Genomic DNA, 15194 nt, shown 5'->3' on the forward strand with positions numbered 1-15194 from the left:
TTTGGAGAGACTTGAGGCAGGAAGACCAATTAGGAGGGTATTGTGATAGTCCAGGTGAGAAGTGGTAAGAGCATGAATGAGGGGATTAGCTCTGTGAGTAGAGGGTCTATTGTGCAAATAGAAAGAGAAAGATTTGGCAACTGATTAGACTTGTGGAATGAATGAGAGTGAGGAGTTCATAGTACTAAGGTTATGGACCCTGCATCCCAGAAGGATGGTGGTGGCTTCAAAAGATATAGGGAAATTGGAAAAGGAGGGAAGTGCCTGGGGGAGGCAGAAAAAAATCATGCTGTTTGGTTCATTTTGAGTTTGAAATATCTCTGGAACACCTCCTAGCAGCTCATGAGGGTCAAGAAAGCGACTCAGACTAGGTCTGTAGATGTTAGAGTCATCTGTACAGCGAGATGATTAAGCTCTGCAAAGTGCTCTTGTGAGAAAGGGCAGTACTGGCTTCCATGAACTATTCAGAGACCAGAGAAAAGCCTCTGAGCCATTTAGGAGGTTTAGTTGAAGACTTGGAACAAGGATTGCAGAATCCCAAAGTTGGAAGAAATTGCAGAAGCCTGGATGGATTTCCTTCAGTGTTAGTGAACTGAGAAGATCACAGCTTCATTTAAGTGTCAAGTAAGTGATGTGCTGAATTCAGGGCCCTGGACTTGGTTCCAAAAGACAGAACAGGAACATGGGATCCAGTTGTGGAGGGGTGTGTTTTGGCTCTGTGTAAAGAAAAACTTGTTAACAATTGAGGCCATTATAGAGTGGAAAGGCCCAGCTTGGAAAGGAGCAGGCCATTGTGCCCTTGGAGACTGACCCCAAGGGCCCTCCCAAGTCAGAACCAGTGCTAATCTAACCCATGAAGCAGGGCAAAGCTCAGCTTGCAGTCACTCTCCAATACTGACAGGTGGAGATATAGCTGGGGAGGGATGTTGAGAAGGAAGAACCTAGAACCTTTTCTGGACCATATTTTCTAGAAGATTGTTTTCCTAAGCCCAGGATAGTGATATCATAGGTAAGGATTCTGATCAGGAATCTCCTGGAAATTGAAAGGTTTAGAAAAACCTTGAGAAGCCCAGGTTGCCAGCAGAGATAGGTTTGGCATGCAAGAACCCTATAATTCAATAGAGGTCACTAAATAGCCTGAGTATGCTGAGACTCAAACTCCCAAGTAGAATCTGGAAGACTGGCAAGAAGCTTCACTACATCATTCATCAGATATCCCTGGAGGTTTCTCAAGAGAGAAGTTCTGGGGATCCTACCCTCAGGAGATCCTAGCTTAGTGGTGGACACAAGCCCTAGGGATAGTTTCAGTTGCAGGTCACTATCCCCTGGTCCTTGGGGGGTAGTGGCCAAGTAGAAGGTCAGGCCTCTTCTTAGTGTATAACATGATGATGGTATCTGATGGTGAACAGCATGACAGGGCCAAGGACTTTGGTGCCAATTTCCTTTTTGGGTCTTCGGCCTGGCGGGAGTCCTGACGAGGCAACATCTCCCCGGGGAGGTGGCTGAGGGCAGTGGGCAGGGAGCAAAGTGCTCCCAGGGCTCTTGGGACCTGAGGGGAGATGGGGGTCAAGGGGATATTGGTGTTTGACCTGCCTGGCCCATGGCACCTCCTGTCTCACCCTTGGGTGCCCAACTCCTTCAAGTCAGACTGGCCTCAGCCTTTGTATGGCAGTTGGTGAAGATGGCTGAACTTTTATCCACAGAAGTTACTGACCTAGATGATGGTTTTAAGGGCTGGGCTCAAAGCTGGACTGGGTGTCTGGGAAGTGCTGCCCCTCCTGGGGTTCCTGGGCCAGTCTTCTTGCCAGACCATTTAGTCAGCAAGTTTTTGCTGGCAATAATGAGGAAACTGAGCTGTAGGTAAATCACTAGATAAGAACACAGCTCAGTCAATCCAAAGACCTAAGACTAAGTGTCAAAAGTATTTGAAAGTCATTGGATTAAGTGAAATGACCTCAGAAAGGAAGTCTGTTTAGTAGGCTGAGAACCTTTGGTCACATCCTAGGGTCATCTATTAATTATCGAGCAAAGTGAGAAGAAAATGATTTCTAGAAATTAATGTTAAGTATGGCTTTCCAGCAGATCCTTGAGAAGGGACCTCCTGGGGGGAAGGAGGGACTTCAGCATCATCCTCAGCCAGGTCTTCTTGTCCTTTGTCCTCCTTTGACCAGGGGAGGATCTTGCAAGTGCCAGAGGATCCAAAGGAGTATTCTGTCTCCCTCTTGCCTCAGGAATAGCATTGACTATAGGCAGCATCATTCTTGGGAGCCAGGGCTAGGCTGGGGAGAAGTTCCGGCTCTCTAGGAAGTCCAGCAAAAGAAGTAGTTCCATACCTAAGGAGAACCTCTTAAGCACCTGCAAGGGGAGGAAAGGATCCCCAGCAACAAGATTGTGAGCTATCCCTTTGCCTCATGGGAGCTCTAGGCTTGAGCCTGCTTTCCCTTTTTAATGCATACAAACTTGTGAGAAAAGGTGTCACAGACCTCAGAGAGGAATATTTGTATCTTCTAAGTAAATGTTTATCTCTAAAAGCTTTGGAAGGCCAGCTGATAAAAGTGATTCTCAATTGATTATTTTCAGGGGAAGCATATCAGTTGAGACTTGAGTCCATGATAGTAGAGAATCACCCCTGATTCCACAAGGGTACCCCCAAAACTTTGAAGTTCTGGGGATCTGACTTTTTGGTTGAGAATGGGAACTGGGGTGAGGATCTGCAGAGTGTATGTGGGTTTCCCATATAAGCTATTGTTGGTGTTATTCATTTATGACCCCATTTGGGGTTTTTTTTTTGGCAATATACACGATGTCAACATATAAAGGAAAGATAATCCCAGAGGGAAGACTATCAGCTGGGCTGCCGAAGGAAGGCCTTCTATGACAGGTGTGATTTGAACTAAACCTTAAAGGAAACCAGGTTTTCTTAGGAGGGGAAAGGAAGAAGAGACAGTATTCTGGGCAGGGGGGATACCCAGTGCAAAAGCCAAGAGTTGGGAAATGGGAGCACAACGTGTGAGGAGCCACAAGCAGACTCAATAAGTTTCACCAGAGGAGGAAGGAGGAAGCAGCCTGGACATTTAGGAAGGGGCTGCCTAGGAATGGCTTTAAAAGTTGGTCTAGCTCTGAGCAGAGCCTGGAAGCCAAGAGTTGGTTATTATATACTTGTTACTGGAGCTGACAGGGAGCTGCTGGAGATGCTGGAGGGGGCAGGAGTGGGGGTGACTTGAGCATTTAAGAAAACCACCTTAGTGACTGAGAGGACAGACTGGAGTCCAGGCATGGAGTAATGGGGAGAAGGGGCATTCAAAGGTGAGCATGGTTCCAAGGTGGAAAGCCTGAAATATTAAGGAGGAAATGTTCCCTGCAGGGCTGAAGGGGTGCTCCCCCTGGGAACTGGGGGGGCAGCACTCCCCAAGGGGCTAGGAAACAGGGCTGGGTGTTCCCCCAGGAATGGGGGGGCAGCACTCTGAGGGACTAGGTAAGGGGTTGCTCTGAGGAGGAGGGGGATGGCACTCCCTGCAGGAGTGCTATGTGCAGGAAGCCTGGTTGCCCACTGGGCTCTCAAACCCTGTTGGGAAAAAATGGGTGTGAATCCCATTTTGCTTTTGGGGCAGTCCTTGGCACATGGTAGGTGTGACTTGACAAACCAACTAAAAACACCCTGCTATTTCCTGAAAAAATGGGGGGGGGGTCAGCTAAACAGTACAGGCCTGGAGTCCGGAAGACTCATCTGTCTGAGCTCAAATCTGGCCCCACATTCTTCCTAGCTGTCTGACCCTGGGCAAGTCACTTCACCTTATTTGCCTCAGTTTCTTCATCTATAAAATGTACTGAAGAAGGAAATGGCAAACCACTCCTGTATCTCTGCCAAGAAAATCCCAGATGGGTGCTTGAAAAGTCAGACACAGCTGAACAAGAAATTTCCCAAAATGATTCAAACCCACTTTCCTTTTTCTATTCAATTCAGTCATTCTCCACCATAGGCTATATAATATTCAAGTCCTTTATGAGTTGTCCACCCAACTGGACAATAAGACATTCTATAGCTATGTTGGTTTTTGCCCTGAGGGACTACAGATCTCCCTTGGGGGCAGAGAGTGGTGATGAGTGCTATGTGTAGTACAAAGCCACTTATAAACAGGAAAATCTGGAGGATCTCACCCTTCAGGAGAATCTTTCCTCCTTGGACTCAGACTCCCAAGATTTGGAGAGTTAGAAGGGATCTCAGTGGCCATCAAGTCTCACCCACCTGTACAGCAACCTGGACCACTGGGCATCCATCCACTGCTTGAAGGACTTCTGTAGCAACCTGCTCCATTCTCATTTATACTTCCATATTTTAGGACCCTCTCTACCCCAAAAATTTGCCTTATATTTATTTCGCATATAATTTTTTTTTGCAAGGCAATGGGGTTAAGTGACTTGCCCAAGGCCACACAGCTGGGTATTTACTAAGTGTCTGAGGCTGAATTTGAACTCAGGTCCTCCTGACTCCAGGACCGGTGCTGTATCCACTGCACCACCTAGCTGCCCCCGCATATATTTTCAAGAGACAGATAGGTGGCCAATGGAGAGAGAGAGAGAGTCTAGGCATGCCATCAGGAAGACCTGAATTCAAATATGGTCCTAGACAGAAGTAAGTACTTCCTGATATTTACTTTTTTGTAACTTCCACCCCTAGCTCCTGGTTTTACCTTCTAGGTCTTTAAAAAAAAAAACAAATGTCATTTCTTTTCCACATTCCACAGTGAAGACCACTGTCATGACTTCTTGAGTCTTATCAGCTTCAAGCTAAATATACTCCGTTCCATCAAGGTCCTTTACCACCCTGACTGTCCTCCTGTGCATTCTCTTTGGCTTATCAGTGTCCTTAAACTGACCCCCCAGGATCAAGCACAAAATTAAGGACTGATTAAGACAGAAGACAAGGGCCTGAGTCTCGGTACAGCTCCAGACTGGCTGCCATATCACACTGCTGAATCATACTGAGCTGTCCACTGAAAACTCCAGTTTTTTTTTTTTTTCCTTCAAAAACTACTGTCTAACTTATACCTCTTTGGCCTTGTTCTTAGGAAGTTAGTTTTTTTTGATACCCAAGTGCCAGATTTTACGTTTTTTCCTACCTCATTTTTTTCTTATTAGTTTCTGCCCAATATTCTTCTAGTCTTTTAAGATCCTTTTGGATTCTGATTCTGACATCCAATATGCTAGCTTGTCTAACCAGCCTTATGTCATCTATAGATTTGATGAGCATGTTATCTATGCCCTTATCCAAGTTTTAGTTAAAAATGTTAAATAGCACAGGGTCAAGCAAGCTCAGATTCCTAAGCTACTGGAGTCATCTGTCACACATATATTGGGTCATTAGTAATGGCTCTATGAGTCTGGCCAAGCAACCAGTTTGGAACTCATCTGATATCAATCCCATATTTTTTACAGTGTATTTATTTTATTATTTTTATATCACCTAATCCCCATCTTCTCCTCTTCCACAAAAATAGTCTAAAGACTTTATCAGAAGCTTTGCTAAACTAGTAAAGTATCCACAGTTTTCCCTCAACTACAAATCCTGCCGAAAATGGAAATGGGGTGAATCTGGCATGACCAGACCTTGATGAAGCCAACCTGGCTCTTTGTCATCTCTGCTTCTCTTTCTAGATGATCTTTGTTCTGGAAACCCCTCCAAGACAGTGGTAAACAACTTTTGGTAAACATCTTCTCCCTGTTTTCTTCATCTCTTAATATTAACACTTAAAAGGTCTCCAAAAACCTCTGTTGTTCTCTCTTTCAACTATCTTGCTTCATTTCAGTATATGTATAGAAGATACCTTTTTTAGAAAAGAACCTTTAAGTATTGTTTTGCTCTCTTGAATTAAATATATTTTTGCAGTTAACAAACTTTCTGGACAATGAGATCTTATATGCTCTACAGCTTTCAGTCAATTGTACGATTATAAGAATCTGATTTATTTTGGAATATGATTTGTGAAATCATGTCCTCTCTGCATGTGGGGTATTTTCATAAAAATTTTGTAGATGAAAAGATAGATTTTTGGAAATAAACTACCATTTTTTATAACAAAAAGATCTGAAATTTTTCTAAGCTTTTGGATTCCTCCAACATGGCCTTTTTTTGTGTACTTGATCTTGTCCAATTGCTCTTCCTATTTTTATTTTCTTCCTAACACTGGGTCTAGCACTTTATCCACCATGCCACCAGCTCTCCCCTGGCATGGCCAAAGGCAAGGCTTCTTGTGTGACTTATCTCACAGCACTGCTACGAGCCAAATGATTGCTCTGAACATTTGAAGAAGGATCTGGAATGCTGGAGGTCAGTTCGGATAAGGATGGATCCAGAGAAAGTATTTGAAGAGCTCTTTTATAGAAGGAGCTACCTGACCCCTGCACATTATCATTTTTGCTTCCCTAGAGAACTTCAAGCAAAGATGAAATGGCCCCGAGTCAGTATTTTGTTAGGGAATATGTGATCAGGTCCTGACCATATTTGATGACCTCTGATAATTTTCCCAAGTCTGCCTGTGACTTGGGGCTTTTTAAACTGACTTTGTGGTATTAGGGTGAGTCCAATATCAGTGTTCTGAATTCTCTGCAGCCCTCAGGGCTGCCTCAATAGTGCTGAAATCGGTGTCTTGGGTAGATCCCTGCCTACCTTGGCTAGATAGAATGGATGGGAGAGGGTTGAGGGAGGAGTAGCTTCTTGGGTACATGTAAGCTGGCTATCTCTGCCATATCTCCCAGTAGGATCTGGATAGTAGGTACTCTAGCCAGCTCTTCTGGGGGCTTACCCTTTTTTTCAGGAATATTCACATTCTCAGAATACATTTCTGCATCTTCAAAGTTGACATTGCACCAAGATCAAGACTCCAGCTCTGTATGGCATACTTTGACTAGTTATGAGAAATAAAGTGATTGTGAATTTAGGTGGACTTACAAGGGTGGGTAGGGCAGGGTAGGGCAGGGCAGGATATTTAGTTAAGAGCTATTTCTGGTACCGTAATAATGGTTAGATTGATACAACACTTCATAAAGCCTTTTACATGATTTCAACTCAATTATCACAACATCCCTCTAAGCTAGGTAGTATAGGTGGGATTTGCCCAACTTTATAGGTAAGTAAACAGTAATTTAGAGAGGTTCAAAGTCCTAAGTGGAAGAGTTGGTATTTAAATCCAGGGTTTCCTGATTCCCAAAACCAGGGTTGTCTGAAGCCTTCTTGCTGCCCAATGGAGATTAAGTCTGCCCAAAGTCATTGGCCTTGTCTGAAAGAGCCCCATGAAGTAAGCTTCTGATTAAATAGGAGCCTGCAGGTTGCGTCTGAATAATGATTAGTGACTAGAGAAGACAAGTAAGAGTAACTGATCCCTGGTCCTCTGTCCCAGTATAAGGACAGGCTCTGGGACAGTGCCCATGATGTGCAAGTTGAGAAACTCTGTTCAAGAGTCAGATAGAAGCTGAGTATTCTCTAGGGTGGTTTAAGGTAAGCACAGGAACTTGGAGCCTGGATCAATGGGTGCTTTGATTCAAGATAACAAAGAGTGATAGAGCCCCTCTGTGGAGTCACCAGTGGCCAAGCTGCCTTACAAGGGGCAATTTTCCAGGGTCATAAAACAACTAAGACTTTCATTTTGGCCTTGAAGACCAGAGCCTGAGTCCTGGGACCTGGTGTTTTAACAGAGGAAGAGAAAGGTCCCTCCTATGGGACTTGAGGGTGGTAGAAGGAGAACATAACACTGGGAACTGGGATCAGGGGGAGTAGTTCTGATTTACTCCCCTTTTCTTGGCAGGCCACCTGTGAATGGGGGTATTGACTGCCCTTCAGCAGGCTGGAGTGGGGCCCACTTCTCTGGCAAGTAGAACTGGTGGCTGCCAGATTAGGGTGGAGAGAAGTAGAAAACAAAACCACTGACTCCTTTTGGGGCAGCAGGAGAAAGGGAAACATGGGCCCAACTGGTAGCAGATGTACAGTCCTATGGCCCAAAGAACCAGCTGGGGTCAGTCAGAGCTTTGTTGGTCCCAGAATTGACTCGTTGAGTCAGTCGTTTTGACCCCTACTTCTTCAAGTTGGGGGAGAGCTGTGGGGAGCCGTGGCAGGCAGAGGGCCCTGCCTCTTGGGAACTCAATTGGAACTGGGCTATTTTGGATATCATTTTTTTCTTTAGGCACTTTTGGTTATTGCGACAAGTCAGTTGGCAAAATATTTCAGTTCATCTGTTTAACAGTTCCTCAAATCCAGCTCTGACATTGACAGTGTTCTGCAGGAAAACCTTCAATGGCTCCCCATTATCTATACAAACCCCTTCCATCCTCCTCTAGCCTTAGTGATCTGGGCTCCCAGCATCTTGACTCCATCAGCTCAGTAGCTCTCTATTGCCCAGGTAGGCTGTACCCTGTCCTCCCTCTGCCCCATTGTCTATGTGACTCCTGGCCCTAGGTTAGCTTTCTGTCTGCTCCCTGCCCCCATCCCCACCCATCCTTTCAGACCAAGCTTCAGAGCTGCCTTCACTGATGGTCTTGTCATGTTCTGCTTTTTTCCACCTCATCTTTTGCTATTTCATATTTGTATTTTGGACCCATATCCCATGTCCACTATTAGACTGAGCTCATTGAGTGTCAGGACCATTTCTTAATCTTTTCTTACATCCAAGTATCCAATAGCCATCTAAAGTAAGGTAAGGTAAGGATAGAGGGTTTTTGAGCATCTGCTTACCATGTGCAAGGTACCCTGAGGGTCCAGAGTAAGGTTCTCCTAGATGGGTGCTCCGATTAAGAGGTAATCCACCAACACAAACAAGATGTGTTATGGCCAGTAAGGAACAGAGACCCAAGGGCTTTAGCTCAGTGGCTCACAGGATCATGGGTGACATGGTAGAGGACCATGTCACCAGAATTAGAGGCAGCAGGAGGGTTTGGGAGGCCAGACCTACAGACTTTGGGAGTTGTGAGCAAAGACTGGGTGGTAGAGAAAGCCCAGGCGCATCTTGTGAGCAAGCAGGTTGCTTTGGTTACTTCCCAGAGGACTTCAAATGGAGATGAGCAACTTTGGAGCAGCCCTTGGAGCCTGGCCTTCCCTAGTTGTAGGAGCTAAGGCTTATCCCGGAGTAAAGGGTCCCTTCTTAGCCCTGCCCACTGTGGAGGATCAGGAAATCCCTAGGGTCCCCCTTACTCTCACTGGGCATCCGGCCCTTCATGTGGAGCTAGAACCATGTCCTTGAAGTCAGGACTGTGACCTGGGATGGAAAGAACTATTTTGACCGGAGCTGTTTTATAGACTCTCCTGTGTTGCATAACCCACCAGCCCAGTAGATAGGTAGCAAGGATGCTGCTGTGTCCGCATAGACCACCCACATACCCTCTGTGGGCCTCAGTTTCCTTATCTGGAAAAGGAAGAGGCACTGGAGATCTCTGCCGACTCTTAGTCTGCAGTCCAGTGCTCCTGGGGCCTAGGCCTCCCTGCACACACCGTTAGAACACTGTGGGGGTGTGGGGGGGGGAGGGGGAAGCCCAGTGCTTTAAGAGGGTCAGATGATGTGGTCTTCTTTTCTCCCCTTTTTGGAACAATATAGAACTGCCTGATTAAGAATGAGGAGAACGGTTACTCAGCTGTGGTGGCCGACTTCGGTCTGGCTGAAAAAATTCCTGACTGCAGGTAAGTGACCTTCTGAAGAGAGGGCTCAGGGTCCCCCAGCCTTGATGTTCCTCAGGCCTCCATGCTCCCAGTCCCCAGGGCCCACTTGCCAGCCCACCAGCCCAGATTTTCCCCAAGGTTTGGGCAGCTCCGTGACTAAGTTTGGAACTCTCACTCCATCCCCACAGTGCAGGAAGCGAGAAGCTGGCAGTGGTGGGTTCCCCTTTCTGGATGGCCCCAGAAGTTCTCAGAGATGAGCCCTACAACGAGAAGGTGAGTGTGAGAGTCCCTGGGTCAGACGTTGGGGAGGTCAATCCCAAGACACAGGAATATCCTAGCCTGGAAATACAAAGACATTCCTTTCTGCCTTGTGCCCCCCCCCCCACAAGAGCCCAGTCACTAGGGAGGCCACAGGAGACCCTGCCTCAGATGTGGCCACACTGGGGCTTTTGGGGGCAGGGGAAGAGTCTGCAACTCTCTTCCATGTGCCCTCTCCAGGCTCATCACCCCCACAGTGGCTTCCAGAATAAAGGAGGCTGGGGTGGCTAGGTGGCGCAGTGGATAAAGCACCAGCCCTGGAGTCAGGAGTACCTGAGTTCAAATCCGACCTCAGACACTTAATAATTACCTAGCTGTGTGTCTTTGGGCAAGCCACTTAGCCCCATTTGCCTTGCAAAAACCTAAAAAAGCAAAAAACAAACAAACAAAAAAACAAACCAGAATACAGGAAGCCCATGCAGGATCTCTGGGAGCAGAATGATGAGCTGCAAGGTTGGGGAGCCAAATTAATGTCCCTGTCACTCTGCAGGCTGATGTATTCTCCTATGGAATCATCCTCTGTGAGATCATCGCCCGGATCCAGGCCGATCCAGACTATCTTCCCAGGACCGAGGTGAGCCAGCCCTGGGCCAGGGCCAGTTGGGGAGATGAACCCCTAGGGCAGTACTTTCTCCAGGGCCTAGGCAGGCCTAGTCATAGCTCCCCACCAGCTTCCTCCGTGTTCATTCACAGAACTTTGGCCTGGACTATGATGCCTTCCAGCACATGGTGGGAGACTGTCCCCCGGACTTCCTACAGCTCGCCTTCAACTGCTGCAATGTGAGTTCCTTCTCTTGCCTTCTGCCAGTATGCCCAGGGCTCACCTGGGAGCCCACAACTCTGGCGGCCAGCTCCAATGGCCCAAGATGTGATCTGCCTCTGCGCATCTCCAGGGGCTCTAGGTGGGACCAGGTTGTCAACCGAGACAACAAACATGTACTAATCACTTCCTCTAGAGACCAGGTCCTGTGTGCAGAGGCAAAAACATGGTCCCTACTGTAAGTGTACAGCGGGCAGGGATCTCCAGTGACTCCTCATCTCCTGCAGGATCAGGCACAAAACCCTGAAGAACCTGACCCCTTGGACCTGCCCAGGCTGCTTGGACTTGGTGACCCCTCTGTAAACTCTTCCAGCCAGTGCCATTGACTGCCTGGCTGGTGCAGCTTTTGACTGGGCATCCTCTCTGGCTGCCCCCCCCCAATTCTTCCCCTCAGCTTCACCTCTTCTCAGAAGCCTCCCCCATCTTCTCTTCATTCCAACACTTTCCCTCTGGGAGTATTTCCAATTCCTTTTGAATGGCACTGGATTCTCCATGGGAGTTTATATGTTGGCTCCCCCATTAAATTGGGAGCCCCTCAGAACAGGGACAGCATTCTGCCTCCTTAGCATGCACGTCATCCATGTGGCCCTGGGCTGTGGGGTAGGTAAAGGCATCAATGCCATCCTCTTCAAAGAGCACATGAATCTACATTGGAGTGGGGGTAGATGACACAGTTTGAAGCTAAAAGTGTCTTAATAGGACACAACCTTGGGCTTATTCTAATAAGGTCCACTTCAGGGAGATAAAGGTCATACACTTGGGTATCACCTTCACAGGTGTAGGATAGTGGGAGTCCTGACTGGGTGCGCAGCAGCTTGTCTGGAAAAGATCTAGTGGGCCCAGTGGATCAGTATGAATGATCGACTTGTGTGGATTCACACTAGTGTGTTGAGACAGACAAAACCTGGCACACTGGGACTACATTCAGAAGGGTTAAGGAGAGGGCTCTCTGGTCCTTGTCAGGCCTCCTCTGGAACATTGGGGTCTAAGAAGGGCTTTGACTGGGCTGAAGAGTATCCAGAGGAGGACAAGCAGGAAGAGGGGAGGGAGGAAATGTCTATCCTGGACAAAAGAACATTCAGGGAGAACCCCCAGCGAATCCCTGTGCCCAAATGGATGAGGTTATCAGCTTTGCCTGGCTTGGCTCAGAGGGTGGAGCCAGGAGGAAAGGGAGGAGGCCACTGAGCTTGGAGATCCAAGAGATCTAAAAGAATTCCCCAGCAGTGAGTGGGCCCTGAGTGGGAGGCCCTCCTTGGGAGCCCTCTGGAGAACAGCTCCTGGCCAGAGCTTTCTCAGTCTTCACTGTTTTGCCTGCATCATACTCCCCTGCATCTTTTCCCAAGCATGGCCAGAGAATCCTTCTATCGGGAGATGAGGGAGAGAAGAGCTTCCTTCTCCCTGGGGATCTGGGGACTCGGGTTTTCTGTCCTTCCTTCCTATGACTGGACCCAGCACAAGAGCGCGTAGAGGAAGGGCCAGGCTAAGGCAGGACTGAGCAGCAGATGGGAAAACCCACTTGGCTTCTCAGTCTTGTTTCATCTGTAAAATGGGGATAGTAGCACCCGATGATGAAGATGCAATGAGACAGGACAGGGGCCCTGCAGTCCTTACAGTGCTAGAGCAGTGCCATTTCACGGTACTTTTATTCAGGAGCCAACTGGGAGAGGGAAGGGAGGAAGAGAATAAACCCAGGCTGAGGCCTGAGCTGTGAGAGCTTCTTCCAGTCTTAGTGACAGGCATTTAACTAGGTGTTACAGTGGATAGAACACCGGCCCTAGAGTCAGGAGGACCTGAGTTCAAATGTTGCCTCACACTTAATTACCTAGCTGTGTGACCTTGGGCAAGTCAGCTAACCCCATTGCCTTGCAAAAAAAAGCATAGTTAAAAAAAAGAAGTCTTAGTGGCCCTGAAACCCACAGGGTGGAGGACCTTAGGTCCCACACACCCATCTAAGCTGGGCCCCAGGTGAAGCCTTTGAGATCTCTTCAGGTGTTTTCAAGACCAAGGCTTAATGAATGCTTGGTATTAATAAGTCTCCCAAATGGGCCAATGTCCATAGGTTTGGAGTCTATGAATGTGACTCAATATCCCAATGTTGGAAGGTGGACAATTATGAGAGCTGATGACTAGGAGAGGGGAGGTCCAGGAGGCCTCCCTGGGGAGCACTGGATGCAGGGGTCCCAAGAGGGAGAACTCCAACAGGGACTAGATCAGGGTATCAGAGCAGGAGGAGAAATAACCACTTGGAAAGTAAACACCCCGGGGCACTAGAAAGGTTAATCAATGCTGGTGGATGAGGATACTTGCCCTTTAGTGGGAGATGCCAGCTGACAGCCTTCTCACATTGGGTCTCTGGGCCCCTCTCCCAGCACTCCCTTTGCACCTGGCACGCTGAGCTTCCTTCCCTGGCTTCCTTCAAGACTCAGCTCCAGTCCTATCTTCAGGAGCGCTCCCCCTTTTGCCCCAGATTACTTCCCATTTACTTTCTTAGATGTAGTTATTTGTCCATTGTTTCCCTCTGTCACATTATCAGCGTCTTGAAGGAAAGGATTCTTTGCCTTCCTTTGCAGCCCCAGAGCTTGGTCCAGTGCCTGACCCTAAGGAAGGCTTCATGGGAGAGGGGAAGGGCGACCTGAGGCCCTCCTGCCTCAGCGCCGGGGGGTTTCATTGCTGTGTTCACAGATGGACCCAAAGCTCCGGCCCCCCTTTGCTGAAATTGTAAAGACCCTAGAAGAGATGCTGAGCTGCTTGCAGGAGGAAGAACTGGAGAAAGACAGAAAGCCCACATCTGCTGCCAAGGGTGAGTCCCAGTGGAAGCCCCAAGGAGGAAGGGGCATGTGGGTGAGCAGAGCAGGATGTGGGAACAGGGCTGAGCAAGCCCTAATGGCCTCCAACCTTTCAGGACTGCTGGAGAAGGGCCCTGGTGTGAAGCGGCCAAGTTCTCTGGATAACAAGATCCCGCCCAAGTCTCCTCGCCCACGCCGCACCATCTGGTTGTCACGAAGCCAGTCAGACATTTTCACTCACAAACCCCCACGGGCAGTGAGTGTACTCGACCCCTCCTACGTACCCCACCGAGGTGGAGGGACCCACATCCCCAAGATTAATCCCTTCACTGCCCGCCAGGACCTCAAAGGGGGAAAAATCAAATTCTTTGATATGCCCAGTAAGTCAGTCATCAGCCTGGTGTTTGACTTGGACGCGCCAGGGCCCGGGGGCTCTGGCGGGGGTATCAGCCGACTTCCCGCAGAATGGCAGGAACATGTGGCCACACCTCTTCGCCGCTGGCGCTCTCTGCCCAGTTGCCCCGAGTTCCTGCAACAGGAGGCCGGCCCCTTTGGAGGGCGAGAGGAGACCCCTTTTGAGGGCCCTCTGCGACTACTCAGCAGCCTTAAATATGGAGTCACAGAGATCCCACCCTTCCGGGGCCCAGTCTCCTCACATGCCTCAGAACAAGAAGCCATGGACTGTTCTTGTACCACAAACCCACAGGAAGAGAATGGCTTTGGGCCCCTGGCACCAGAGGCTATGGAAGTAGAGGATTATCAAGTGACCCAAAATCTGCTGCCCAGCTTGGGCAGAGCAGCAGCAGGCAGCAGGGGCAGTCCAGGGCAAGTAGAATGTGATGGGTGAACCTGGACAGGGCTTGGCCCCCTTTCCAGATGAGGGGGCCAGAGACTCCAGTTTAACCTGGTCTTAGTTCCCCTCTGTACCACAGCCCAGCTGGGGCCTGCTGTGTCCTGCCCCTTCTCATGGAGTAGAAGGGGGCAGATAAGATAGCCACATGGGGGAGACATGGAGCCAGCCTGCCTCCAGATGTGGGGCCCAAGGCCCAGGAGAGCCAGACACTTAGCGCTGGGCCCAAGCTCAGCCTTAGTGAAACAAAAATCTAGGCTGGGAGCTGCCTAGGCCCTGCCAACCTCTGAACCAGCGTTCTCCATGGCCTTACTAGTCCTGTCCATCTCCTGATTGGTCTGGGGACCAGCTAACTCTAAACCAGTGGACCTCCTCACCTCCCAGCACAGCTCAGGAAGGTGGGGGGTGGGGATGCACAGCAACTCTGGCCTCCTGGCAGCGGCAGGACTCCCCGGAGGACAGGACGCTTCTTGCCAGTACACAACACTTGAATTTCCGATCTCATTTGCACTTCCTGCTCCAGTCCTACTGACCCTAGGGTGGATTCTATGCAAGGGGGGGGGGGGGGGGGGTGGGAAGAGACAGGCCCAGCAGCCTGATCTTGGGTTTATGAATTTAGGACATTTAGAACTGTCCAGATGATGTCTATTTTCATATTTATGAAGGAGTCTTAAAACTTGGGCATCTGTAAATAGCTCAACAGATGACCAGAAGCATGGGCCCTTCCTGGCCACTTCCTGGGTGCCCAGGCACTAACACTGCCCATGCCAGCTTTGC

The 15194-nt window shown here is 48.8% G+C and overlaps 1 protein-coding gene across 4 annotated transcripts in view; it reads left to right on the plus strand.

Annotated features, from left to right (window-relative positions):
• The window catches only part of TESK2 (testis associated actin remodelling kinase 2), a 140211-nt gene extending 125243 nt beyond the window's left edge, over positions 1 to 14968 (plus strand). For 3 of the 4 annotated variants that reach the window (XM_074221567.1, XM_074221568.1, XM_074221570.1), the window contains 6 exons: positions 9582 to 9664; positions 9832 to 9916; positions 10452 to 10535; positions 10655 to 10741; positions 13464 to 13581; positions 13684 to 14968. In XM_074221567.1, the coding sequence (XP_074077668.1) occupies positions 9582 to 9664; positions 9832 to 9916; positions 10452 to 10535; positions 10655 to 10741; positions 13464 to 13581; positions 13684 to 14414 (1188 nt within the window). In that variant the 3' untranslated portion in view covers positions 14415 to 14968. The remainder of the gene's footprint in view (positions 1 to 9581; positions 9665 to 9831; positions 9917 to 10451; positions 10536 to 10654; positions 10742 to 13463; positions 13582 to 13683) is intronic. The other variant, XM_074221569.1, reaches the window with a different exon arrangement.
• The last annotated feature ends 226 nt before the right edge of the window (positions 14969 to 15194 follow it).

Source organism: Macrotis lagotis, chromosome 2 (genome assembly GCF_037893015.1).
Source record: "Macrotis lagotis isolate mMagLag1 chromosome 2, bilby.v1.9.chrom.fasta, whole genome shotgun sequence".
Taxonomy (NCBI): Eukaryota; Metazoa; Chordata; class Mammalia; order Peramelemorphia; family Peramelidae; genus Macrotis; species Macrotis lagotis.